The 25714-nt window shown below is 44.9% G+C and overlaps 1 protein-coding gene across 4 annotated transcripts in view; it reads right to left on the bottom strand.

The window, feature by feature from the left end:
- adamtsl3 (ADAMTS-like 3) overlaps positions 1-25714 on the bottom strand; it is a 199747-nt gene that overhangs the window by 64968 nt on the left and 109065 nt on the right. For all 4 annotated transcript variants that reach the window (XM_040011491.1, XM_040011493.1, XM_040011492.1 and 1 more), the window contains exon 7: positions 10662-10788. In XM_040011491.1, the coding sequence (XP_039867425.1) occupies positions 10662-10788 (127 nt within the window). The remainder of the gene's footprint in view (positions 1-10661; positions 10789-25714) is intronic.

Raw genomic sequence — 25714 nt, 5'->3', positions numbered from 1 at the left:
AAACATAATTATACTTGGAAAACTGCATCTGCCTTTAAATTTATGGAAGCTATGAAATAAATTCAGCTGCAGCCATTTGCAGTTTTTTCCCCTTGAACTCTAAAATAGAGATTAAACATAAAGCCAGGTTGTTTTTATGTTTTTTAAGCAACCTTCAAAATAAATTATGAAATGAAACATAGATAAACAGCTCATTTCACACGAGGCCGTCGACTCTGTAAACCGAGGCTTTAGGGAATACTGCTGCAAATTCATATTCCAAATGCAATGACTGATAAACAGCGGGGTCATGAATAATGGATGAGGAGGAACAAAGGTGATACTCGCGCGTCTGTAAATAAACTCGCTCTCACTAAGGTAGGCCTAAATGTGCGTGATTGGTTAACCTTATCGGCTCTCTTCTTCTGGGACATTAGAGCCGAGGGCAGGAGAGAAAGCACGGGAGATGGAAACTTACAAACTGGATGGAAAACAAATGAGTCTGACAGGTAGAGTCCTTCCAGCCAGGAAACTTTGATTGTTGTGTGAGAAGGCTTTACAGGTTCCTCACTGGCCTGGGATAACATGAGCGCCGAGCCAGTGTCAGAGACACAGAGCACGTATTCACGGGACCTGAAGTCAGACGTACTCGTGCAGTCGCTTATGATGTGAAACCCAGAAAAGGTGTCCTGGAACCACAAACACACCTGGTGTTTATTCTAAGACAGGTCACATGATAGCTGACGAATTCTTGGATGGAGCGATACTATATCACATGAAAAATGCTCCAAAAGCCTCCAACAGCACCTGCACCTGTCAGTCAAAGAGGCCCCGCCCCTAATAAGCCTTAGACTTCATAACACCCCGCACACGCGTTATCTTTAATCTAATAATAAAAGATGGCGCCGGTGAGGTCGGCTGCCGTCACGACTGCTCCGACCACTTTTTCTTTGTCTTTGTTTTTTAAGTTAGTTTTCAGCGTTTCTAAATCAGCAAAACCATCACCATTGGGTACATTAGGTATGACAGTGACACTCTTGTTTCTATTGGTATACAATGTACTCACAATTCGAAGTTTTTAACTCCGGACCCGAGCTGGCCGAGTGAGATCTCGAGGGAGAACAAAGGGAAGCGGCGGCGGCCTAGAGGGAAGCGAGCCGGCGTCAGGAACAGGCTGAGAGCTCGTGCACACCGCACACCTCTGCCTAGCATCCTGCTCGCCAACGTCCAGTCACTGGAGAACAAGCTTGATGACCTCAGGGCCAGGATAAAGTTCCAGAGAGACATTCGGGACTGCAATCTCCTCTGCTTCACCGAGACATGGCTGAACCCAGCGGTGCCGGACCACGCCATCCAGCCGGCCGAGTTCTTCTCGGTTCACCGCATGGACAGGACACGGGACTCGGGGAAGTCAAGGGGAGGCGGCGTGTGTTTAATGGTGAACAACAACTGGTGCAACAGTGCGAACGTTGTTCCTCTCACACGCTCCTGCACACCAAATCTGGAACTACTGTCCATCATGTGTCGTCCTTTTTATCTACCTCGGGAATTTACATCGGTCATTGTAAGTGCCGTTTATATTCCACCACAAGCGGACACGGTCACCGCCTTATGCGAGCTGCATGAGGCACTCACACAGCACCAGACACAACACCGGGACGCTGCGCTTATTGTGACGGGGGACTTTAATAGCGCCAACCTCAAACGCGCAGCGCCGAACTTTTATCAACACATCACCTGCCCCACCAGAGGTGAAAGGACACTGGACCACTGCTACACTACGGTCAAGGACGGCTACAAGGCACAATCCCGCCCCCCGTTTGGCAAATCTGATCACGCCGCCATTTTCCTCATGCCAAAATACAAACAAAGGCTGAAACAGGAAGTTCCGGTTCAGAGGAAGGTCGCGCGCTGGACGGACCAATCGGTGGCCGCGTTACAGGACGCACTCGATGACGCAGACTGGGGCATGTTCAGGAACAGCTCCGACGATGACGTCAACGTGTTTACGGAAGCGGTTGTGGGATTCATCGGGAAACTAGCGGATGATACCGTGGAGACAAAGACTATCACAACGTTTCCCAACCAGAAGCCGTGGGTGGATAAAACCATCCGCGACGCTCTGAGATCCCGCACCACTGCCTACAACACGGGACTCATGACGGGGGACATGGACCTGTACAAAGCCGCGTCATATAACGTGCGGAGGGCGGTGAAAGAGGCGAAGCAGCGCTACGGGAGGAAACTAGAGTCACAACTCCAACAGAGTGACTCTAGGAGCCTGTGGCGGGGACTAAGGACAATAACGGACTATAAAGCACCAACAACCGGTATGACGAACGCGGCCGTGACTCTGGCAGACGAGCTGAACACTTTCTATGCTCGCTTCGAGGCTGCAGCTAAGGTCTCCAACAATGCTAGTGTTAGCGGCGCTAACGGCTGCAGACAGGAAGATGCTGCCAGCACCGGAAACGTGCTCGTCATCTCCGAGCATGAAGTAAGGAGAGCCTTCAAGAGAGTGAACACCAGGAAAGCAGCAGGACCAGACGGCATCCCAGGTCGTATCCTAAGAGACTGCGCATACCAGCTAGCTCCTGTGTTCACTGAGATATTCAACATCTCTTTATCTCAGTCGGTGATCCCCACATGCTTCAAAGAGTCCATCATTGTTCCTGTCCCGAAGAAACCCCACCCTGCTTCTCTCAATGACTATCGCCCTGTAGCCCTCACCTCAGTAGTGATGAAGTGCTTTGAACGCCTGGTCAGAGACTTCATCATTTCTTCACTACCAGACACACTGGACCCACTACAGTTCGCTTACCGTCCAAATCGTTCCACAGACGATGCCATCTCTCATCTCCTCCACACATCACTCACTCACTTGGACACTAGAAGGGGGAATTATGTTAAAATGCTCTTCATAGACTACAGTTCTGCATTTAACACCATAATTCCCTCCACACTCACCACCAAGCTGGAGCATCTGGGACTCAGCTCATCTATGTGTCAGTGGATCTCCAACTTCCTAACTGGCAGACCACAGGCAGTAAGGATGGGCGGACATGTCTCAGCCTCCACCACTCTCAGCACTGGAGCCCCCCAGGGGTGTGTTCTGAGCCCCCTGCTGTACTCTTTGTACACATATGACTGTGTGGCCACTACCAGCTCCACCACCATCATCAAGTTTGCTGACGACACCGTCGTGGTGGGCCTGATCTCTGATAACAACGAGACGGCCTACCTGAAGGAGATTAGGAATCTGGAGAACTGGTGCCAGAGGAACAACCTCCTTCTAAACGTCAGTAAGACAAAGGAGCTGATAGTGGACTTCAGCACTAAGCAGGAGAGGAACTACCAGACCCCCGTCATCAACGAGTGCCCAGTGGAGAGAGTGGACAGCTTCAAATACCTCGGAGTTCACATCACGCAGGACCTGTCATGGTCCTGTCACATCAACACCGTGGTGAAAAAGGCCCGACAGCGTCTCTACCACCTCAGACGCTTGAGAGACTTCCAACTGCCCTCCAAGGTGCTCAGGAACTTTTACTCGTGCACCATAGAGAGCATCCTGGCGGGAAACATCTTAACCTGGTTCGGGAACAGCACCATGCAGGACAGACGAGCTCTACAGAGGGTTGTGCGGTCAGCTGAGCGCACCATCCGCTCCGAGCTCCCTGACCTGCACTCAATCTACAGCAGGCGGTGCTGGACCAAGGCCAGGAAGATCGTGAAGGACCTCAGCCATCCCAACAACAGACTGTTCTCTCTGTTGAGGTCAGGAAAGCGATTCCGCTCCCTGAAGACCAACACAGAGAGACTGAGGAGGAGCTTCTTCCCGCAGGCGATACGGTCTCTCAATCACACCACCACACAGTACTGACCCACACATATAGTTCTTACACACACACTGGACTTTCTGGACATTGTTTTTGCACAACACTGGTCACTATATTCTTCATTTCCGGTTAATACTTGTACAGCTGCTGTTATTGTGTATATATTTATTTAGATTTAGATTTCTTCATACATTCTTATATAGTTCTATATTGTGTATTTTGTTGTACAGTTATTTTATTTTCAACTTTAATTTATATATTTTATCTTATTCTTCCCAGTTAAATTTACCCTTCATTCTAATTTGTGTTGTACAGTTATTTCATTTTTAACCTTAATTTATATTTTATTCCTTCCTAGTTAAATTTACCCTTTTTAATTTTTCATATTTATTTCCTATCTTATTCATAGCCTTTCCTTTTTTTTGTTTTCTTTAGGTCACGAGCAGTTGTCCAAGCATTTCACTACATATCGTACTGTGTATGACTGTGTACGTGACAAATAAAATAAAATTTGAATTTGAATTTGAATTTATGAAGGAGAAATGACACACAGACACCAAACAGTTCGTCTCAGGCTGTAAACGTTTATTTCTGCTGTAAAGTTTTAACGTGGGAGTCTATGGGGACTGACTCACTGCTGCCCCTGCTGGACGTTACAGGAACTGCAGATTTGGGAGCTTCATTTTTTAGCCGCGGACCAATGAAATATAGATTTTTAATATTTTCATATTCACTTTATGCCAGATGTTTCCAACATTCGTCAAACCAAAACCAGTGGTTTTATTTAATGCTGTGTTTGTGTGTAAATCTTGTATAAACGAGGTGTTTTGAGTTTTCCTAAATGCAGTTGACGTTCGGTGCTGCAAATTACTTCATCATAATAACAAGTTCATGGTTTTAAATTTGACCCTCCTGCACATAAACTGTATAACTGTCTGTGAAATCTGAATCCAAAAAGAAAAACATGAGACTTCATGAAGAACAGATGCTTTATGATTTTAATCATCCGTCTGTTGTGCCTTATCCGCACATGCTTTTGCTAATATAGTTTAGAACCATAGGTATTGATTCGTAACGGTAATAGAGCCACGTTCAGCAAACATCCGCAGTGCCGAAGGATAAAGAGTCACTGTAAAACATAATGTGTATCCAGTTAAATTCAACCTAAAACAGCCAAATTATGCTGAATGAACATACTCCTGCTACAGAAGAGTACTGGCAGATATCCCCGAGTTTAAATCCACACTTTCAAAGTTTAACGACCTTTGCTGCCTCTCTGGTTAAAAATATTTCAGGGCTATTTTGTTTTATCCATAAAACATGCCGTCCATGATGAAGGTTAATAATGAATTCAATACGTTTGCAGAAATTATTATTTTAAAAGTGGAGCACGCTCACATGTTTGTACTGACTCTGGGTTTAGCAGCTGCAGCACTTCAATAAAAACTGTAACGACTGCCTCCTTCATATCGCAGGTTTATGGTTCAGAGGCTGAAAAATAAAACCGGCACCAAAAGCTGCAGTTCCTCTAATGTCCACTAGAGGCTCTGGCAATGAGTCAGTCCCCACAGACTCCTATGTTAAAACTTTAGAGCAGAAATAAACATGTTTACAGCCCGATACAGTGAAATTACCAAAATTAAGTAGTGATTAATAACCTCTTTAATTAAAACAAAATAATTCTAAAACATAATTAGAGCTGTTCTACATCAATTTTTTTTATTTTTTTATTGTTTTATAAAAAAAATCAAATTATTATTTTGTACAAACACGTCAAATTACAATTATTTACTTCATTCCTGAACATTAAAAAGAGTTTTAGTTTTTGAATATTATGCTTGATTAATGCTGCAGTCCAGTGCGACTCAGAGTCGAGTATATAATGTGACTTTAGTTCGTTACTTGCTGAATAAGTAATGTTTTTTGTTTTAAACATGTTTTTCACAGATTTCCAAATTACTAGTTTTTCTTATTTTTATAATAACACATTTATCAACTCTGTAATTTCATGTATGGAGGAAGTAAGTGCAATGCCAAAATACCCAACTAAAGACTTTTGAAGCTAATGAATGACATCATGGTGGTGGTGTCCATCTTTTTGTACAGTCTATGTTTTTCTCGCATTGCTGCAACCTTACAAACTGTACCATCTGATCCTCGAGCCTCTCGACTGTCTTTACCTTCTACACATAAAACTACATTTAAAGGTGACACATTACACCAGTGTTCTCACATTTCAAATCAGCACAGACTTGAAGAAGCACGCTGACTGTTCTCTGCGATCAGCACTCCTGCAGCCTGTTTTCAGTCGTTTCAAAGGGAAAAACCTTCAAGCTAAAGTTCTAATCTAAATTTGTCAAGATCCAGAAACGGAATATTAAATCTCCCTGCCCGGTCTTTGAGAAGTGATGGACAGATACACCAATTAGCTTATTAGAGCTCAGAGAATGGTGACCGACCTCTGCGTGAGGCTGGGGAGTGCAAAAAGGAAACTGCCAAATTGGCTGGAATTTTAATCCCAAGAAACTAAATGTAAGTGATGAAGAATGTGTTGCACAGAACCACTGACATTTAGTGCAGATGTTTGTTCTGCTGCAGTCCTCCAGGGAGGTAAGGCTAAAAAGGCCAAACGAAATCTGACTTGGCGTGATGCGAGCTTAAAGAAACCAGAGATTAAACAAGAAAGGGAGGAAGAGGAAGCAGCGAGAGTTTCTGCATCGCTGGGAAACAGATTAGAATACAAAATGTGATCAGGCTGCAGTGCTTCCAAATCATTTGTAGATATCAGAGAGCATTTATATTGGATGCTGACAGAGAACTCAGGTAGAGTGATGTCCACTGCAAGCACTTTAACAGAGCAGCAACCAGCGGGGCTGAAACACCAAGGCCTGCAGTTCCTCTAACGTCCAGCAGAGACATCAGCAGTGAGTCAGTCCTCACAGAGCAGAAATAAACACGTTTACAGCCTGAAACACAAACTGTTTGGTCTCCAGAGATAATTTCCCCTTCTTAACAACATGCATTATTAGGGGCGTGGCCTATTTGAATGACAGGTGGATGGTGAAGTTCAGGTGAAGCTGCTAGCTTCACCTGAACTGGACCTCTGCACCGTGTTTGTGCTGTTGGAGCCTTTTCATGACATCATGTGACCAATAATATGGCAGCTGTGAGGTCGCTGTACCAACAGACCATCCGAGGAGGCGGAGCTCCCATACATTTAAGGATGCAGACATTAACTAACAGCGTCTGACATTAGCACTCGTCTGATCCAAATATGGCCACTTCTGGCTCCAAAGCACGGCTGCAGCCGAAATCTTTTATATACAGTCGATGTTTTAAACAAACACAAAACCCTGAGTCACTCAGGGAAAGTTTAGAGCAAGTCTTTGAAGGACCTCTGCTAAGCAATCGAAGCCTCGATGTGTTCTTACTGATGGAAAACGACTAATGTCAGGTCACGTGGAAAATGCAGATGCAGAGAAGTAAAACAAACCCTCCAAAATAACAGGATAGTCCAACTAAATTCAAACTGACAGTCAGTCTGAATCTGGTGTTTGAAATTGGGGCCGTTTGACAGCAAATTCCCAGCTGCTGCCTTTTGTTTCCAAGCCGCCTCGAGTGCTGGTAAAACGTCTTGTTGTGGGGATTTAAATGCTGCTCAGCTTTCTGGCTGTGCTCGCTAACAGGCCGTAGCATATATTAAATGGATTTGTTATCCTCCCAACAAAGGATAAAGGCCTTTCGCTGCCGCTGCATTCATTGTGTGCAGTTGTGCTCACTCAGCTGTGCGGCTGTGTCTCAACAACATCGGAGTTTCTGAATGAACCAAACTACACACGGGATGAAAGCTGATCGTCTGTGGAGCGCTTAATGCTGGTGTTCGGATCGCACTCGTGCGTTTAAATCTCGCCTTTGCTTTGGCGTTCGTGCCGGGTCGCCCACCCGGCCACACGCCACAAACCTGTCACTGTCATAATGTGTTTCACTGGGTTTAGTCCAACTTCAGGAGGCTGGTTTTGATGGCACATCACTTCTTGAGAACTATTTTAATATTTAACTGAAGCTCCATGGGTGCACTGTTCCTTTAACAAATATCCCTGCACAGAAAAACTCACTGAAAAGATGTCGTTTGCAGATCGAAATAAGAGACGCCTCCTCTAATGTGTAAACAGGAAATGAAAACAGAAAGCAATAAATAAATCATAAAGACATATTTCAGAACATGGGAAACATATCAAGTATTTAAATGGAAACATTTTATTATTTCATGAAACATATGAGCTCATTTGAATTATGAGGCAGCAACGTGTCTCTAAAAAAGTTGGACAGTGACAAAAAGGCTGGAAAAGAACATTTCACTAAACAGCAACAGCCGGAGCGACGCTGTAATCAGCTTATTTGGCAGCAGGTCAGGAACATGACAGCGTTTGAAAAGAGCTTCTCAGAAGATGAGATGGGCAGAGGTTCACCAATCAGCAGAAAGCTGCCTGCAATCTGTGCGCTGCATTAGACAGACGCGAGTCTGTGGTGACATCAGTGCGTGGGCTCAGCGTGCCGCCCACACGTGCAGGTTAAAGCTGCATCATGCAGAGAAGAAGACAGATGCGACCGTGTTCCAGAAACAGCCCCGCCTCCTCCGAAGCTCCTTTAAAATCCACTGAAGCAAAGTGGAAACTGATCTGAGGTCAGAGTTCATCAGACGTCATGAAACAGGACGAAGCAGAGAAGCTAGAGACCGCCATCAGACCAGGACGGGACAACGTCCAGCAGCTGCTCAGCTCACAGACCATCACAGGCTAAAGGTTAAAGAGGAGGACACGGACCCGTCCAACTTCTAAAGATGTAAATAAAATAAAAGTAAAATAAAAATAAGATGATTTTTGAATGGAATTGAAACTGAGATGTGTTTAAAATAGTTTAAAGAGTTTGTTTTCTGTGCTCCGCTGTGAATAAACTCGGGGCAGCGTAACAGCAGCGTACACTGATCGACAGGCTTCCTGTGGTCAGCACTGAAACAACACGGACACATCTTTGGACGAAGATCAGACGAGGACACAGACAACATGACGCTGCTGACCTGAGTCCTCCAACAATACCACATCTTTGTGCCCATTAGAGGAAATAAGCTATTGGCTGTGGACTCCGAGCTTAACGAGAGAGAAAGTTTTAGGTGCACCTCCGTACAGCTACTCATCAAACCTCTTATGAAACACTTTCACTGGACGTCCGACCACATTTATGTTCTTGTTTATTTTTTCCACTGATTTAACTCTAAAGTTGGCAGAAGGGAGTTTGGTACGGGCGAAGCTTCTGACACACACACACACACACACACACACACACACACACACCTTGAGGCCTCGCGGCTGTAGTAAGGGAATGAAGAAAGGCCGCGTGGACGCTTCGTGCAGCTGTGCAGAAACAAAGACAGCAGACCTGCGGCTACATTTTTCTTCCTTTGTTCCAAAAATAAGAACAAATGTTTTAAAATGATCAGAAGTGGCAACAGCTTCACTCGCTTTGACCAACAATAAGCAGCTGTGATTGGTTATTTTGTGTCATTAAAGATGAAATTAAAGTAATTACATTTAGATTCACGTACATGTTTGAAGTTTGATTCAACTTATTTTTGTGTCTTTGTGGTTTCTCGTCTTTGCATTTCTCAAACAAACTCATTTACTCCACAGTTACGTCTGTATAAAATTCCACCTCAGCAGCGCGGACACACCCCGGCCTTCTCTAAATACATTCCACACGTTAAAAGCCATAGAAATATTTACACGGTCACTGGCTGTGAGTTTTAATACCAGCCATATTCATTTCCACTCTGCGAGGCACGCCAGCGCTACTTCATTTGAAACATTTGATATACATACACGACCCAGGGCCAATAACTCTGGCATGTGTGTTTGCTGCCAGCAGCGACTTCATTAAGCTGTTAAAACCTGGGGAAAAAGCCGAGAAGCCCTGGAAACATTTGAAGTGCGTTTTCACATTTACAGTGTTGTAAAGTTGTTATTTGTTCTGCTGGCAGCTCCGCTCAGTCAGGAGCGAGCACTACCTGGCAGACATCTCTGTTCAGCTTTGCTCCAGCGTCACGTTTCTCTCAAAGCAAACTGCTGAGAGGTGAACATTACGTATTTATGTATTTATTGGTAAGCCAGCTGGTTTGTTTGTTTAGCAATATTCCCGAAATCCACAGCCGGCAATGAATGCCGATGCGCTCGTCAGGCATTTTCCAGCTAATCTCTCCTGACAGACTCGACGATCGATGCTCTTCTGTTGTTTTAAGATGAGATTGATTAAAACTCATTTCCAGACGCACATTTAATGCTGGACTCTTCCTGTTATGTGCCGTTGGTTTTTCTTTGTTGTTGTTCTTTCAGATTTGAAGCTGATTTTATAAAAACATGCTGGGTAGAGTGTAGGCTGCTGAAGCCAGATGGCATTTTAATAGTCCAGCCCTGATGAATAAATAGAGGCTGCAGGCGAAGAGGAGGCCAAAGCCAGGACGGCTCAACTGACCAGTCAAGTCAAGCCAGGTGATACCCACAATGCATTTCCCACCGAGCCTGACTGGGAGGCAGCCCGGGCACAGATACAGACCACGTTTTGTCTACATTTCTGGAACCAGCAGGGAGACATTAGGCCTGAGCTGATGGTTTATTCTCTAAAATGAAAGCTCAGACTGAGCCATTTGCAGGAGGCAGGAAGGTGACAGACTTAATAACACTCAGAAAGATGTGCAAAGAGTATTTTGGTACTAAAGCGCTGACGATTAGCTTGCAGAGCATGAAACACGACAGGAGACGTGGAATTTCTTTTTCAGGGCCGTCTGATACCTACACTGTTCGGGGGTCAGGTGGGGTAGGGCCTGTCCTCGCACCAGGCGGCACGTGGAGCCGTCGCCACCGCAGACGCCGCAGTTATCCTCCCTGGCACCGCTGGCCAGCTGCCGATCGCAGCCCACCTCCTGCACACGCAACAAGCACAAAGACAGAGAAGAGGCTGAAACAAAGACAGCTGCAGGACAAAGTCAGGCTGGATTATGTCTCCGACCAGCAGCGAGGACGTTCAGTCTAATTATAATTTACATGCCAAACAATAGTTTCCAACGATGGACAGTTTAGAGCCAGAAGCTCAAGCAAAGTCTGTTTGTGTGCTTCTGAAAGTCGTTAAATGAACATTTGGTCATTTTTTACATTTCTGACTGCACTGCAACATAATTAAAACGGAGGCGTCCCCCGGCTCCCTCAGGTCTCTCTAACAGCCTGCTGACTGACTTCTGTGTGGAGACTCTGCAAGATGTTTACGCTCACACCCGAGCGCCTCAAGGCCTCATCTGCTCCTGTCATTGTTCCCGTCCATGGATGGACAGCCGGCAAAATCAGAAACAGCAAACAGTGAAGCAGTTCGTCAAGGCAAAATCTGGACCCCCCAGTTCTTACCCACAGGTGATTAGCAAGTGAGATTAGCAAGCAAACAAGCTAGCCTCAGACAGCTAGCTCCTAAAACAGGAAGCGAGAACATTAATGTAAACCTTAAACATTGTGTTTTAGTGTTGCAGACTTCAAAAACTTTCTGGTTTTTCTGGTTTCTGGCACATTTTCACCACTGCTTCGTGTTTGCAGACAAATTAGCAAATGAGCATTTTCCAGCCCACAATGAGCTGCTTGCAACCAAACCAATCCCTCTGAGGTTTTCGGTGCAGCATTGTGAACCTCTTTGTGAATGATTATAGGCACGGAGTCACTTTAATTAAAGGTCAGAAAACAGAGTAAGTGTAATCATGTAAATATCTTGGGACCATAATCAACGAGAAACTGAATTTTGATGAGAATTGCAAATCGGTCTGCAAAAAGGGTCACCGGAAACCTGTTCATTTCCACATTGACTGAACAATTTTAACTTTGTTTTATCTTTTTGTTTGGGGATATGGTTCAGTCAGACCTCTGTCACAGAGAAAACCTCACAGAAGCAGACAGTGAGGTGGTCCAGTCCTGTTTGGCCTGTGCTCTAAACAGGTACGACGGATGGCTTTATCAATTCTAAGTCATGGTTCCATCCTCAGCTTCTTCCCTCAGGATGGGGGTTTGTAGTTCCAAGATGCAGGACGAAGCAAAGCTGCCGTCTCTAAACTTGAACGTTGAACCCTTCGTGGAGCAACAGCCAGCGAGCTCCATCAACCTGCTAACCAGTCAGGGAACACACAGTTGCTGCTTGTAGTCACAGAGGCGTCCAGGACTTCCACGATCATGGTGAATCATGAGATCACGAGAAGCTAAACCATCATCAGACATCCAGCCAAAGCTTCTGTTACCAAAAATGTTGACCCTTGCCCGAAGACTGTGTGTGTTCATACGGACGTATCTGACAATCGAGTTATTTCCAAATATAAGTCTGGGTTGCTAGGGAACAGTCAGATTTTGAGACTTCAAACTCTGTCAAGATGAGCTTGTACTACCTGGTAGAAGGTGATTTAATCAAATCTGGCCTATAATATTCTAGGATAAAATTCAACTTGGAAAACATTAAAACATATTCTGTATAATCAGTCCCATCTATGTATTTCTTTGTGGGTCACTGGGACCTTGTATCCTGGCTTTAAATAACAAGACAAATTAAGTGTGACCAGGATGAGTGTGCAGGAAACGTTTCCTCCTCAGATGCACAGGACATAAACGAGACCGTCCCCGATTTCAAAAACAAGCTGCATATTTTTAAAAAGCAATAATGAAGCGTTCAGAATGCAGGACTGAAAATGACTCACGGCAAACTATGAATGCTTTTCTTTTACGACAGCAGTGACCAATGAATACACAGAAAGGCCCAGGTGGTCAAAATGATCCTACACGGACATGAAAATGGACGTCACCGATGAAGAGAACATCTATCATCATCTGGGTCTAACCTGGTCTGCTCCTGGCTCCACTGTTAGTCATAAAGGGGGACCTGGCACAGCTTCTGGAATAAATGTGCTGAGAAGTGATGTGTGGTTCAAACGCTCTCTCATAGAGCAGGAAATGCCCACACAGAAAGGACGCAACTGGCAAGAGCATTCAAACCCAGGAACTTCCTGCCATGAGCCAGTATCACTAACCACTGCGTAAATCTAGCACTCTTAAACCACTTTTAAAGACCACTTGGTCAAGACTGCTAATGGCTGGAAACACCTTTCTCTATTCTGCAATGTCACAATCGCAGATTTAGTTCTTTCAATCGTCACATTCAGCGCTATTTCTTAATTAGACTTGAAGGGCTTTTAGTGTCCAATGAATTAACTTCAAGAAGTATTTTACACCAACCAGACATAACATTTTGCCCCCCTGACCCTTCGAGGCGTGGCCTCCGCTCGACCCCTGCAGGCGTGCTGTGGTATCTGCACCAACGTGTCAGCAGCAGGTCCGATATGTGTCTGTGTTAATGGGAATGTGAAGCTCAGTGGTACTGAGCTAACTTCTGTGTGGTTTGTAAGGAAAGGCTTTGTTAGTATCGATCGCCCATCCTGGGTTGTTATTTTTTGTTTGTTTGTTTGTTTGTTTGTTTGTTTTCCTTTTTTTTTTGGTTCCAACATGAGAAGTTCTGTTTTGTATTTAGTGTAACAAGTTTTTGTGTTTCCCTCTTTTTTTCTTCATAAACTGTATCCAAAATCACTCAATAAAAACATTTTGAGTAGTTTTATTGATACAGCGCCAAATCACAACAGCAGTCGCCTCAAGGCGCTTTATACTGTAAGGTCGACCCTACAAGAATACATACAGAGAAAAACCCAACAATCATATGACCCCCTATGAGCAAGCACTTTGGCGACAGTGGGAAGGAAAAACTCCCTTTTAACAGGAATATACCTCCGGCAGAACCAGGCTCAGGGAGGGGCGGGGCCATCTGCTGTGACCGGTAGAAGGAAGGAAGACAGGATAAAATTATCAGTGCATCATCCTGCTGAAGAGACCACAGCCATCAGGAAACACCGTTTCCATGAAAGGGTGTACACGGCCTGCAACGATGGTGACTAGGGCTGGGTATCGTCACTGAGGTCCCGAATCGATTCGATCCACAATTTGATTCAATTCGATTTAAATCTGGGAAATTTTGCCTCAGACAGTCAGAAATATTATAATTCAGATCAGTACATTTACATATTTTTGTATCTATAAAAAGGAAGCTGACACTTTCCAGACTTTATCAAAGATGTGAGCGTCACAGCAGAGGCCTTTGTGTCAAAGCAGCTGAAGATAAAACACAGAAAAACATGAAGGAGATTTTCCTGGCCTGGATTTTATAAAAATATTCTGCAGTAGATCAAAAACGAAAGAAAACCATTAATCAGCTTATGAACATTACCTCTGAAGTTACAGCGGTTTTATCAGAGACACGGCGTTTTGCATTTTGCATAATTTTAAAAAGTTTAAATTTGTTCAGAAGCCTGTTGACCTGCAGAAAATTAGGTTTTCTTTTCGGAAGTAAGTAATAGGAAACAAACAGCCCCGACCGTGTCCGTGCCGTCGGGTGAGAAAGGCGACATCTCACTGATCCCGATCCGTCGGCGGCTCCGTGCTTTGTGTTTACGTCTCTGTGCAGAAGCCTGTTCCTGCTCCCATTTACCGTTTCAGCTGTGTGGTGGTTGTTGAAATTGAGATTCTGGCATTTCGGGCAAAATAAATTTATATTAAAAAATCGATTCCGGATTTTAATGAATCGATATCACGTTATCCAAGACAGAATCAATTATAATCAATAAATCGATTATCAAAACCCAGCCCTAATGGTGAGGTCGAGTCACATCCACATGGATGCAGGACCCAAGGTTTCCCAGCAGAACCTCCCCCAAACCATCACACTGTGACACACCCCCGGCCTGCAGAGTAGAGATGATGTGGTGTTGATACTGCTGTGATATCAGCCTTAAGGACAAAATGTTCACTCCCTCCCTGATATAGCTCGCCTACTAACAGGTGCAGCGATGAAGCGATGATCGGTGTTATTCTCGTCAGCGGTCAGAATGCCACACCTGTCCATGGCATCACTCTGCAAACTCTGTGGGGCGTACGCTTTGTGTGTCCTCCATGAAGTTTCTTACTTGCTAAAATAAATACATACAAGTACATATTGAATTGATTTATGTCAGTTTTCATGCTCTGTATGCTTCTGACTTTTTGGACGTCGTTGTGACTTTGCCAGCTGCAGGAAATGTGGAAACTGGAAGCAGATGTGTTGTTATGGGGCATATGGAATGAACTCGCACTTTCACCCTGAACACAAACGCCTCTTTAGAGCAATCGCAGAGACCCTGTAAGCCGAGGATTATCGAGGTGACAAAGTGTGACGGGGAGACAAACACAATGACAGACGACACGATGCACTGCAGCTCCCTGGGATCGACTCGTTTTCTGGTCTCCGTGTATACGTGTGGTGTATTATTAATCTACATAAACTACATGCAGCAGAGCAGGGACTGGCCTCATTCCGTCACTGACAAACTTCCCGCTTCAGAGCCGCTCGCTGCTCCACACTCCCTCCATCACCGTTAGTACCCGGCGTGCCCGGTGGCCTCTCAGCACGCCGGGTCTCGCAGCAGCTGCCATTAGAGCACGCATCCATCATCTGCCTCCCATGACTGCCCGTCTACCTGCGTGACTGAGTGTGTCTGGCCTCATTATTATTTTCAGTTTAATGATGTACCTGAAGCAGTCTGAGTGAATGCTGTCTCTTTGGAAACTGCCTTTTACATCCTGGCAGGTGAAGTTTGTGGCCAAACAACTTTAAAGTGGAGGAGAGGAGAACTTTTCAGCCCGGAGGAAGCAGGCTCATTTCTTTTCCTACCTGGATTCTGGCCAAACAGCTTCCCAGCAGGAACATTTCACAACACCGAGGCTATGTCCATACTAATATTGATAAATCTAAACAGTGTTTTTCAGTACCTGCTGTCTCAGCCTTCCACATACACACTGGAGACAGAGATTTATAAAGTTTGCTGCTATCAGTAAGCTAAAAATACACGACATATAGGAGTCCATATATACGCTTTTCCATATCCTTGAACATGTTCGCTCCTCGCACAGACCATGTTGTCTAGTGTTCACGTTGATGTTGTTAGGCTGGATCATTTGGGATTTCAGTGTTTCGAGCCGTGCCCTGAATATGTTTTAGTGCTTATGAAAGAGGAATTTTAGTGCAGAGAAGATGAAAGAGGAAGCAGCACAAAGACTCCTCCACAGTAACAGCCGTGGAAGCAGGAAAACTCCAAAAGCAGAAAATTATTGTGGGAGAAAAATCTAGGCTGAAGATGAAGAATAAAATGGAATAATTACACCCACTCCTGTCGCCTCTAAAAGACTCAATCTAGACTTAATGCAGCTTACTATTTTTTTTCTTGTATTTTTGATCTTTTTTCTGTCTGTCTTTCTCCTGCTGCACTGCCGTCTTCTCCCTCTGATCGTGATCATTACACCGCGCTAAACAACGGCGTACGTACGGAAGTAGCTGTAGAGTAGGACCCTAACACAGACACCACATGTGTCTACATACACACAAGACATTTTAGAATAGACTAGAATAGAATTCAACTTTATTGTCATTGCACATGCACAGGTACAGGGCAACGAAATGCAGTTTGCATCCATCCAGAAGTGCTTTAGTGATATAGATATATTACAATATATATTAGCAATAATATAGATATGTGAGTATATTACAGAAATGGGTCTATTATGGTATGTTATAATGTACACGGTATGAAGTATGTTGTGAATATTCTATAACTATAAGTATGTACAGGCTGTAGTGAGTACAAGCTATGTACAGGATATGAACAGGATATAAATATGAAAAACTATACAGAATATGAAATAAATAACTTTACAGAATCTGAGATATACAGCTATACAGAAATGGGAACTATGCAAGTTGTAAACAGTTGTAGGATTAAAGATTATCGAATGTACAGAATGATTATTTACACAGAGCTATACAGTAGTGCAGTTAAGATAAGTGAGGATGTAGATAGTTCTACAGAGGCTATATAAAGTGCTAGTGGTTGTGAGTGGTGGTTCAGTCCATGTTATTATTGTGTGTTTGAGGGTACAGTTGTCCATTGTGGGTGTGTGTATGTTCAGTCCATGAGTTTAACGTGGGTCAGATGTCAGGAGGCAGAGTTCAGGAGTCTGACAGCTGTGGGGAAGAAGCTGTTCCGGTACCTGGTGGTCTTAGTCCGGAGGCTCCTGTAGCGCCTCCCAGAGGGCAGGAGGGTGAAGAGTCCATGTGATGGGTGACTGGGGTCTTTGATGATTTTCCCAGCCCTTTTCAGACACCGCTTCCTGTAGATGTCTTTTATGGCAGGAAGTGGTGCTCCGGCGATGCGCTGGGCAGTTTTCACGACCCTCTGCAACGCCTTCCGGTCCGAGGCAGAGCAGTTCCCGTACCAGACTGTTATACAGTTGGTCAGGATGCTCTCGATGGTGCAGCTGATAGAAGTTCACCAGGATGTCTGAGGACAGGTGGTTCTTCCTCAGAGTCCTCAAGAAGAAGAGGCGCTGGTGAGCCTTCTTGACCAGCTTGGAGCAGTTGGTCGTCCAGGTGAGATCCTCGGAGATGTGGACTCCCAGGAACTTGAAGCTGCTCACACGCTCCACAGCCGTCCCCTTAATGTGGATGGGTGGATGTGGGTCAGCATTCCTCCTGTAGTCCACGATGAGCTCCTTGGTCTTCTCGGTGTTAAGCAGCAGGTTGTTTGTGTCGCACCACTCAGCCAGACGATCCACCTCCTCCCTGTAGGCGGCCTCATCGTTGTCACTGATGAGGCCAATCACCGTGGTGTCATCTGCAAACTTAATGATGGTGTTGGAACCATCAGCAGGTCTGCAGTCGTGGGTGAAGAGGGAGTAGAGGAAAGGGCTCATCACACAGCCTTGTGGTACACCGGTGTTCATCGTGATGGTAGATGAGCAGCGGTTATCCAGCCGGACATGTTGGGGGCGGTTGGTCAGGAAGTCCAGTAACCATTTGCAGATGAGGGAACTGATGCCCAGGTTTTTTTTAACCGAACAACAGAAGTAAAGGCAGGAAAAGAAAGTCCACAGGGTGCATTATTATGATTGCTTATTGTGAGAAAGTTCAGTTCTAGTTTTATTATTAGTTTGTCTTAGTTGAGTTTAGTCTGGTTTATGTCTGTTCCTGTTTGTCATGTGTCGTGTCCTTGTCTGTGTGGGTTCCCCGCGTCTCTCTCCTCGTGTTCATTCCATGTCTCCTGTCTGTCATGTATGTCCACTCATCTCTCCATGTTTCCTGTTTTATTTTGAAAGTCTTGTTTCCATGTTCAGTGTGTTTAGTTTCGCTGTTTCCCTCGTCACCCTTCTGTGTATTTAGGTCCTCTGTCTCCCTCTGTTCAGTGTCGCGTCGTCTGTTTGTCTCATGTCCTGTTACGTCAAGTCTCAGGATAGTTTTCATGCTGTTGTTCAGATTCACGTTCCACGTCACAGTGTTCACGTTTAGGTTTTAGTTTAGTTTCTCGCCTCACCTTTGGTTATACTTCGCTTTCTCTCCCGTGTCTGCTTTTGGGTCCACACCTCAAACACATCGGCCATCCCGGCCATGACAGAAACGGCATTAAATACAGCTCCCTTTGCCTTTACTCTCCTTTTCCGCTTTAATCAAAAATAGCACCTGCCGTTTAAAGTGTGCACTGAGCTGTGATTGGTTGATAGACACCAGGTGCCTCTGCTGGATGACTGAGGCATAAAAGAGACATCCAGGATTAAAGCAGCACAGGTCAGAGGACAGATGGATGGTAGGATGCGTTCAATGGCATCTGGATTTACTGAGTCAGCTCACGTCTTGGCTCATAATTCTGGCATTCCTGGTCCTCCATACAGGCAGAAAATACTCTTTGATGTTTTGCCTTTAGTGAGTTAAGATTGTGTTTTGTACAGAAATGTCAGCCCTGCACACATCACACACGTAAGAGGGTGAAAGGAAAAATGTGGAGAGCAGTGATTACACATGATGAGGGTATAAAATTGTGTCTTTACGAGAAAATCTCTGAAAATAGACAAAGAAGTTTTCAGAGATGCTGTTTTCAGCTGAATTCAACAATCGAGGAAATTACACATCATTGGCACGTGTCACATCTTTCCAACAGCACAGTTTTCTGCTGTGAGATGACCTTTTTCAGTTCACAAACCAAATCTTAGAAGCTCCTTCAGCTTTAGGAAGCCCGCGTGGTTTAACTTAGCGTCTGACAGATTCATCATAACTCACAGTAAAACTATGAAATGGGGAACTGGTGTTCTGGAGTGTGCAGCTGAGAAAGGAAGGCATCAGGCTGTCAGTGACTGAGCTGGGGTGTAATTCTGAGGATTAGAGGCGTCTAATCTGCAGTGTGTGCCACAAAATGTCAGATTAGTGCACCTAAGGAACGTCAGGGTTGTGCAAATATTTCATCCTCACTTCAGGTGACAAACTGTTATCAGGGAATTCAAATATCTGTTGGCACGAAATTTCATTCATTCAGGCCGACGCTGCAGTGCGGGCGTGAGCGGGTTCTCGCGTGTGAGGATTACCGTTGATTTGATTAGTCCTAATCAGAAATGAGTGGTGCTTCTCTGCTGACGCAGAATCTCAACCATTAGTGGCTGCAGGCCATCAGCACCACGGCGTCTCAGAAAAACTGCAGTTTTAGAGTCACTTCACGTCCAGCTGCATGGAGCTGCATGCACTCTCTGGACGTACACGCTGAGTAAAGCTGCATCACAGAAACCTCCTCCATCAATGACACATCTGAGGGTCTGGAACCAGCTGGTAGCAGAAGAAACCAACTCAGGTCAGCTGGTCACTGACCATTTGGTTGGTTGCTCATTTAATACAGTCTTAAAAACAGGAACAAAACAATTGGACATGATGTGCTTAAACTGCACAGACATGCAAATCCACCTGTCTGAGAGTGAAACACTCGTTCATGCATTTATTACTTCCAGGCTGGACGACTGTAATTCATTATTATCAGGAAGTCCTAAAAGCTCGCTGAAAAGGCCTTCAGCTGATCCAAAATGCTGCAGCAAGAGTCCTGACAGGGACTAGAAAGAGAGCAGATTCCTCCTGTTTTGGCTTCCTGTTAAATCCAGAATTCAAAATCCTGCTCCTCACATACAAGGTCTTAAATAATCAGGCCCCATCTTATCTTAATGGCCTTGTAGTACCATATCACCCTATTAGAGCACTTCGCTCTCGCTCTGCAGGCTTACTTGTTGTTCCTAGAGTATTTAAAAGTAGAATGGGAGGCAGAGCCTTCAGTTTTCAGGCCCCTCTTCTGTGGAACCAGCTTCCAGTTTGGATTCAGGAGACAGACACTATCTCTACTTTCAAGATTAGGCTTCAAACTTTCCTTTTTGCTAAAGCATATAGTTAGGGCTGGACCAGGTGACCCTGAATCCTCCCTTAGTTATGCTGCAATAGGCTGCTGGGGGATTCCCATGACGCACTCACCTCTCTAACTCCCGGTGTGTTTATATGTAATTAGTTTTGTCTCTCTATCCCATCTCTCAACAGGAAAGTTAAAGAGTTATTTATCTGCTGTTCTACATCTTTTGTTGATGTTTTCAAACCTTCCTGGAAAATGAAAAGTTTTCCTGATGCTTTAACGTGTGTTTAATGTTGTAAAAGACTCAATTTTAATCCCGATGTCATCTCTGCCTAAACTTATTCTCACAGTGAGAATCAGGCCAACAGCAGATCCCCAGGGTCACACGTCACTCCTCATTAAGACGTTCTCAGTCTTTAAAATCGAAATGTGTCATTTTAAGAAAATATAAAAGGCTCTGTTTAAATGATGGGAACACACACACACACACACACACACACACACACACACACACACACACACACACACACACACACACACTGTGTCACATCAGAAGGAACATGCATTGAAGTTTATGAGCGGTTCTGGCACAGCGGCCGGAAACAACAGCCTCAGATCTAAACACTGAAACCTTCTGTTGATATTAAACTACCGCATATAAACACTGAACATTTTTATTTCGTGTCCTAATAGCTCCGTTACCCTGCAGCCACTTCACAGTGTTTATGTATCTTTGCGTTTGCTGAATGGAGGCGAGCGGAGCAGAGAGGGAGGAGGACAGCTTCTCCTCGGAGTAAATACAGGCTGAACTATCGGACGACAGCTGCGGATGGAGAAAGCCTCTTACGACTTGTGTATAAAGACACCATTAAAGGATAATGTGTAATTTCAAGTGTCGGTCTGCGAATGCGTCGGCCTTTTCCATCCACGGAGCAGCGCGGTCGCAGGTGCAGTGTGATGCAGGCAGCTGGATGTGTATAAGCGGGGCGAGTTATTGGATTTGATGAGAACGGTGTAGCTCGTTACACTGACTGTTGCTGCAGCAGCTGAGAGGAAATAACCCTTTTCCCTCTGTTGTTCGCTCCTCCTGTCACAATTTTCCACTTTTTTCTTTACTCGTTGTCAGAGCTCATCTCGCTTTTTCTTTCAGTGTTGTTCTCTTGTTTTTGCCTCGACACATTTAGTTTGAGTCAAAAATGTGAAGTTGGGAGAAGTCGCTCGTCTCATTAGGGAAACCTGCTCTTTAAGGATTTTGTCAGCAGTTCGGTGGAGCTTACATTCTTTGATAAACCCTCTGGAGCTCTGCATAAACCACAGCGAATCATCTGCCTCCACCTCCTCCTGTCCCAGCTTCCTCCTCTGTCTCACCGACCCTCTGCATGTCCTCCTCCTCTACATCCACGAACCTCCTCTGAGCTCTTCCTCTCCTCCTCCTGCCTGGCAGCTCCATCTTCATCTTCCTTTGTCCGATACCTCCACCCTCCCGCCTCTGCACATGTGCAAACCCTCTGATCAGACTCACCAGAGAAGCTCTCAACACCTTCAGCTCGACCTCCACCGTCTCCAAACCATCACAGCAGCTCTCACTACCGTCTTTTAAATCTTCCCTTTCAGGCCTGCTGCTCTTTTTCTGTCACAGATCACTCCTGACACTCGTCTCCACCCGCTTCACCCTGCCTGCGCCCTCTGTGGATGGTTGTTAAACACATCCACCTTCACTACCGCTGCTCTTTGCACATTTACCTTCCCACCTGTCTCCCTCTCATTCACACACGTGTATTCTGTCTTGCTGCTCCTCTTCTCTCCAGAGCATACCTCCACCTCTCCAGGCTCTCCTCCACCTGTCTGCCTACTCTCACTACAGATCACAGCGTCGTCTGCAAACACTATAGTCCGCCTGCTCCTCCTGCTTGACTTCATCTGTCAGCCTTTCCATCACCGCTGCAAACAAGACGGGGGTCAGAGCAGCTCCCTGATGCGATCCCACCACCACCTTCATCCCATCTGTCGCTCCTACTGCACACCTCCTCGTACATGTCCTGCACCACCTTCACATCCTTCTCTGGCACTCCTGACTTCCTCTCACAGATCCACAAAGACCTGGCCAACATCTGCCCTCTCAGAGCAATCACAAGGAAACCTCTTTCTCATCGTGAAGCTGTCCTGCTGCTCACTGATCATCACCGCTCTTCTTCAACTACTCTCTGAAGCTAGCTTCATCCCACTGTAGTTCCTACAGATCTGCACTTTTGATCTTCTCCCTTCCTCAGTATTCCTCTCACTCTCCAAGATGATGTTGAACAATCTCCTGCCCTGTCTCAGAGACATCTGTAACCCAAATAAAACGAGGGTACCACTTTAAGGACTGATAAATATGAGTAGAGATGGACAGCCTGTCAAACCAATCGAAATGCACAGGTCCCAGTATGCTTTGACCAATGGGAAAGCATCCTGCCGCTGTGTGTCCCTCCCACCTGCTCTGTGTTCGCTGCTACGTGTGTGTAGTCGCGTGCTGAGCTGCGCTGCAAAACTTTGATCCCTGAGAGACTGAAGTTTTTGAGTTGGAAAAAGTATTAGATATAAGTTTGCAACCAACTGTGCTGCACATAAGTTTGCTGGTTATCAGCTACCTTTCATGTTAAAAGTAGCCACAGTGAGTAAACAGACGAATGCTGCAGTTTTCTGGCACCTTTAGAAAGCTAGCTAAACTGTTAGCCTTCATTAGCTCTAGTTGTTATCAGCTGCCTGGAAGTTCATCTCACTCTGCTTCCAGAAGTGAGGTAACACTTGAAGCGCAACTTTATGTTTATTTTCCTTCACGTCGTAGTACTGTCATTAAAGAAAAAAACATGCCCTGTTACGCTGTTTAGAGTCCCGCGTGGTTCGACCGAGAGACACCGTACCATTGTCTTCGGCCTGACGCACTGAGATCGCTGAGTACATGTATGTCTTAGTTTAAGGCTACGTCCACACGTACACGGGTATGTTTGAAAACGGAGATTTTCCGTTTTCGTTTTGAAAAATAATCCCGTCCACACGTAAACGCAGGAATGAAGGAAAACGCTGCTATGAACATGCCAAAGCAACAGGTGGCGATATATTCCTAACCGTGCAGAAATGTTGGCCAATCAGAAGTCTAGAAGCCTCGCTGGGAAAAAGTAAACAAAGATGGGGTATAGAAGCAGAACCGAGTCGTATGTGTGGAGGGACAGTAACTGTGTGTGTATGTAAGCATTTAAACACTGCAGAGAGTACAAGTAACAGTAACAGCATTGTAGAAATTCATTTCACCGAAACAATAACGTGGCGCACAGTGTGACATCAAAAAATGCGCACACCTTTGACGCTGCGTTTTTGGTTTTTTTTGATACAGCTTGTGAACTCACTGTCTGACCCATACTCCGGAACAGTAGGAGGCGGTAATGCTCCTTTACGTTGGTTGCGACCGCCGTTAAACACAAAGAAGAAGAAGACGCTGCATTTTCTGCGTTTTCTCCGTTTTTCTCGTCCACACGTAAACGCAAAAACTGAGTTTTCACAAATCTCCACCCTGGCAGGAGTTTTTAAAAATCTCCGTTTTCAGTGACCGAGAACGCCGTTTACGTGTGGACGAAAGGTGCAAACGCATAGAAAAATCTGCGTTTTCATAAATACCCGGGTACGTGTGGACGTAGCCTAAATCTGTTTTGCACTTTATTGTTCAGTAACTGAATTCATTTGAATTGTTTGATTAATACTTGTCGCATATGCAATAACTGTACTTAGTTTGGTCATAAGTTGTAATGTTTTCATAATGTATTTAGAAAAGTGTTTGTATTACAATTTTTAACATAAGATAATATATTGCAGTTTATGTAAGAGAGATGTTTTATTTTATCAAATTTGAGTAGTTTAATTGCAAATTGATGTAGAGTATGATGTCAACAAAATCCTAAGTTGTGCATTATAGCTAGAACAGCATAATTAATATTTGAATTGCTCTTCTGACCCCGTCTGTTGGCAGGTCAGGTTTTTTTGTATGCTGAATTGTTCCTGAGGTGGATTTGATGGCGAGCCTTCCCACCTGGACTTAGAGAGACTGAGACTCGCGTCTTTTCCACTTGATGATGTGCTGCACCTTGAGGTGTGGTAGGACTGTATCACTCACACTCTCTCACACAGCTGGTTATACATGAGACCACTGCCTGACATTCTCTCACCCCTATTTTCTGTCACACCTGGGAATGTTTTGGACATTTTTTATTTGGGACTTTGAATAATAAGCTGTTGTGTAGAACATTCTCCACATGTGAAAGGAGTGTGAGATTTGTGTAACATGTTTCTATCAAAGTTAAGGAGTCAGGTGACTAGGGTGCACCCAGCATTGAAGCCCAGCATTGAAAACCAAAAGTAACACTTGGCCAAGTCGTTGTCTTAGTAGTTTATGTGTTTTACTTTTCTTTCATCTTTTGTACGTTTCCTTTCTACAATTGTAAAGTGCCTTTAATGGTTTATTTCACTAACGTCGGCTGGTTCTTTTGAGTTACACTCTTGTCTCTGTGTCTCATTTAAACACACCCCTGTGCTCCTATAGTCGAACCTTTTGACCCATTGATATATTCTTTTCAACAATTCCCCTTACCGTGTTATGCATCTCCGTATAGCCACATCTATGTCGTCCGAACCAACCACCTTGCTGACTGATATTCATGCTCATGAATCATCATCGGGACAACAACAGCAGTGTTCACGGCAGGGAGAAACTGCCCATCTGCAGTCTGCCAGAGATCATACGGATGAACCAGGAGGCTGTGTGATGCATGTTTTCAGTGGACAGATGAGACCAGACGGATGGCGTGCTCTTCGTGAAACCCGATTGTGTTGTAGCGCCACATTGGGATGTTTTTTAATGCATCTGTGCCACGACAGCTCGCTGTTACTGAGCGAATACTGAATCCTGGATTACAGCAGAAACCTCTAATGTCAGGACTTCAGTCAGTGAAGAGGAAACACACCAACATCCCCGAGCTAATGCTGCTCTGTAGGGAGAAGGTCCCTGAACCAGCCACCGCAGACACTCACAGATATCTGATATATATATTTTTTTAGGTCAAATAACCAAACTGTGAGTTCCTAAATTTCCCCTTTAAACGAAACATTTTCAACATTTCACAGTGAGCAGTGAGGAGATCCGGAGCTGGGCAGTGTGCGGACGCTGTGTTCACAGCTTACAGTCCAGTGCTTCTAACATGTTTACTGCCACACTTCAGAGGCTGAGTTAAATTTAACTAATTAACTGTTGGCTGGAGAGTGAAATTGCCGTTCGGTGTTCAGCATGAGATGCAGCCAAAGTGACGATAACAAGAAAATGAAAAACAACAAGCCGTCCAAACCTCGTGATAGATGTACGCCACCGCTGCCTGCCGCCATCCAAAGAGTCACTACACGCGTCTGTCAGGTGTGATATCTGCGACGCCGCTCCTGTCGAGCAGTTAGAGTCCGTATATAATCCACTCGGGGTGATTCTGGCATCTCTGTGCTTTCATTATTTCATCGTGGCCCGCGA

Source organism: Simochromis diagramma, unplaced genomic scaffold (genome assembly GCF_900408965.1).
Source record: "Simochromis diagramma unplaced genomic scaffold, fSimDia1.1 OVJJ01000603.1, whole genome shotgun sequence".
NCBI lineage: Eukaryota > Metazoa > Chordata > Actinopteri > Cichliformes > Cichlidae > Simochromis > Simochromis diagramma.
Note: the sequence above shows the minus strand (reverse complement) of the source record. Positions and strands in the feature narration are given on the sequence as shown.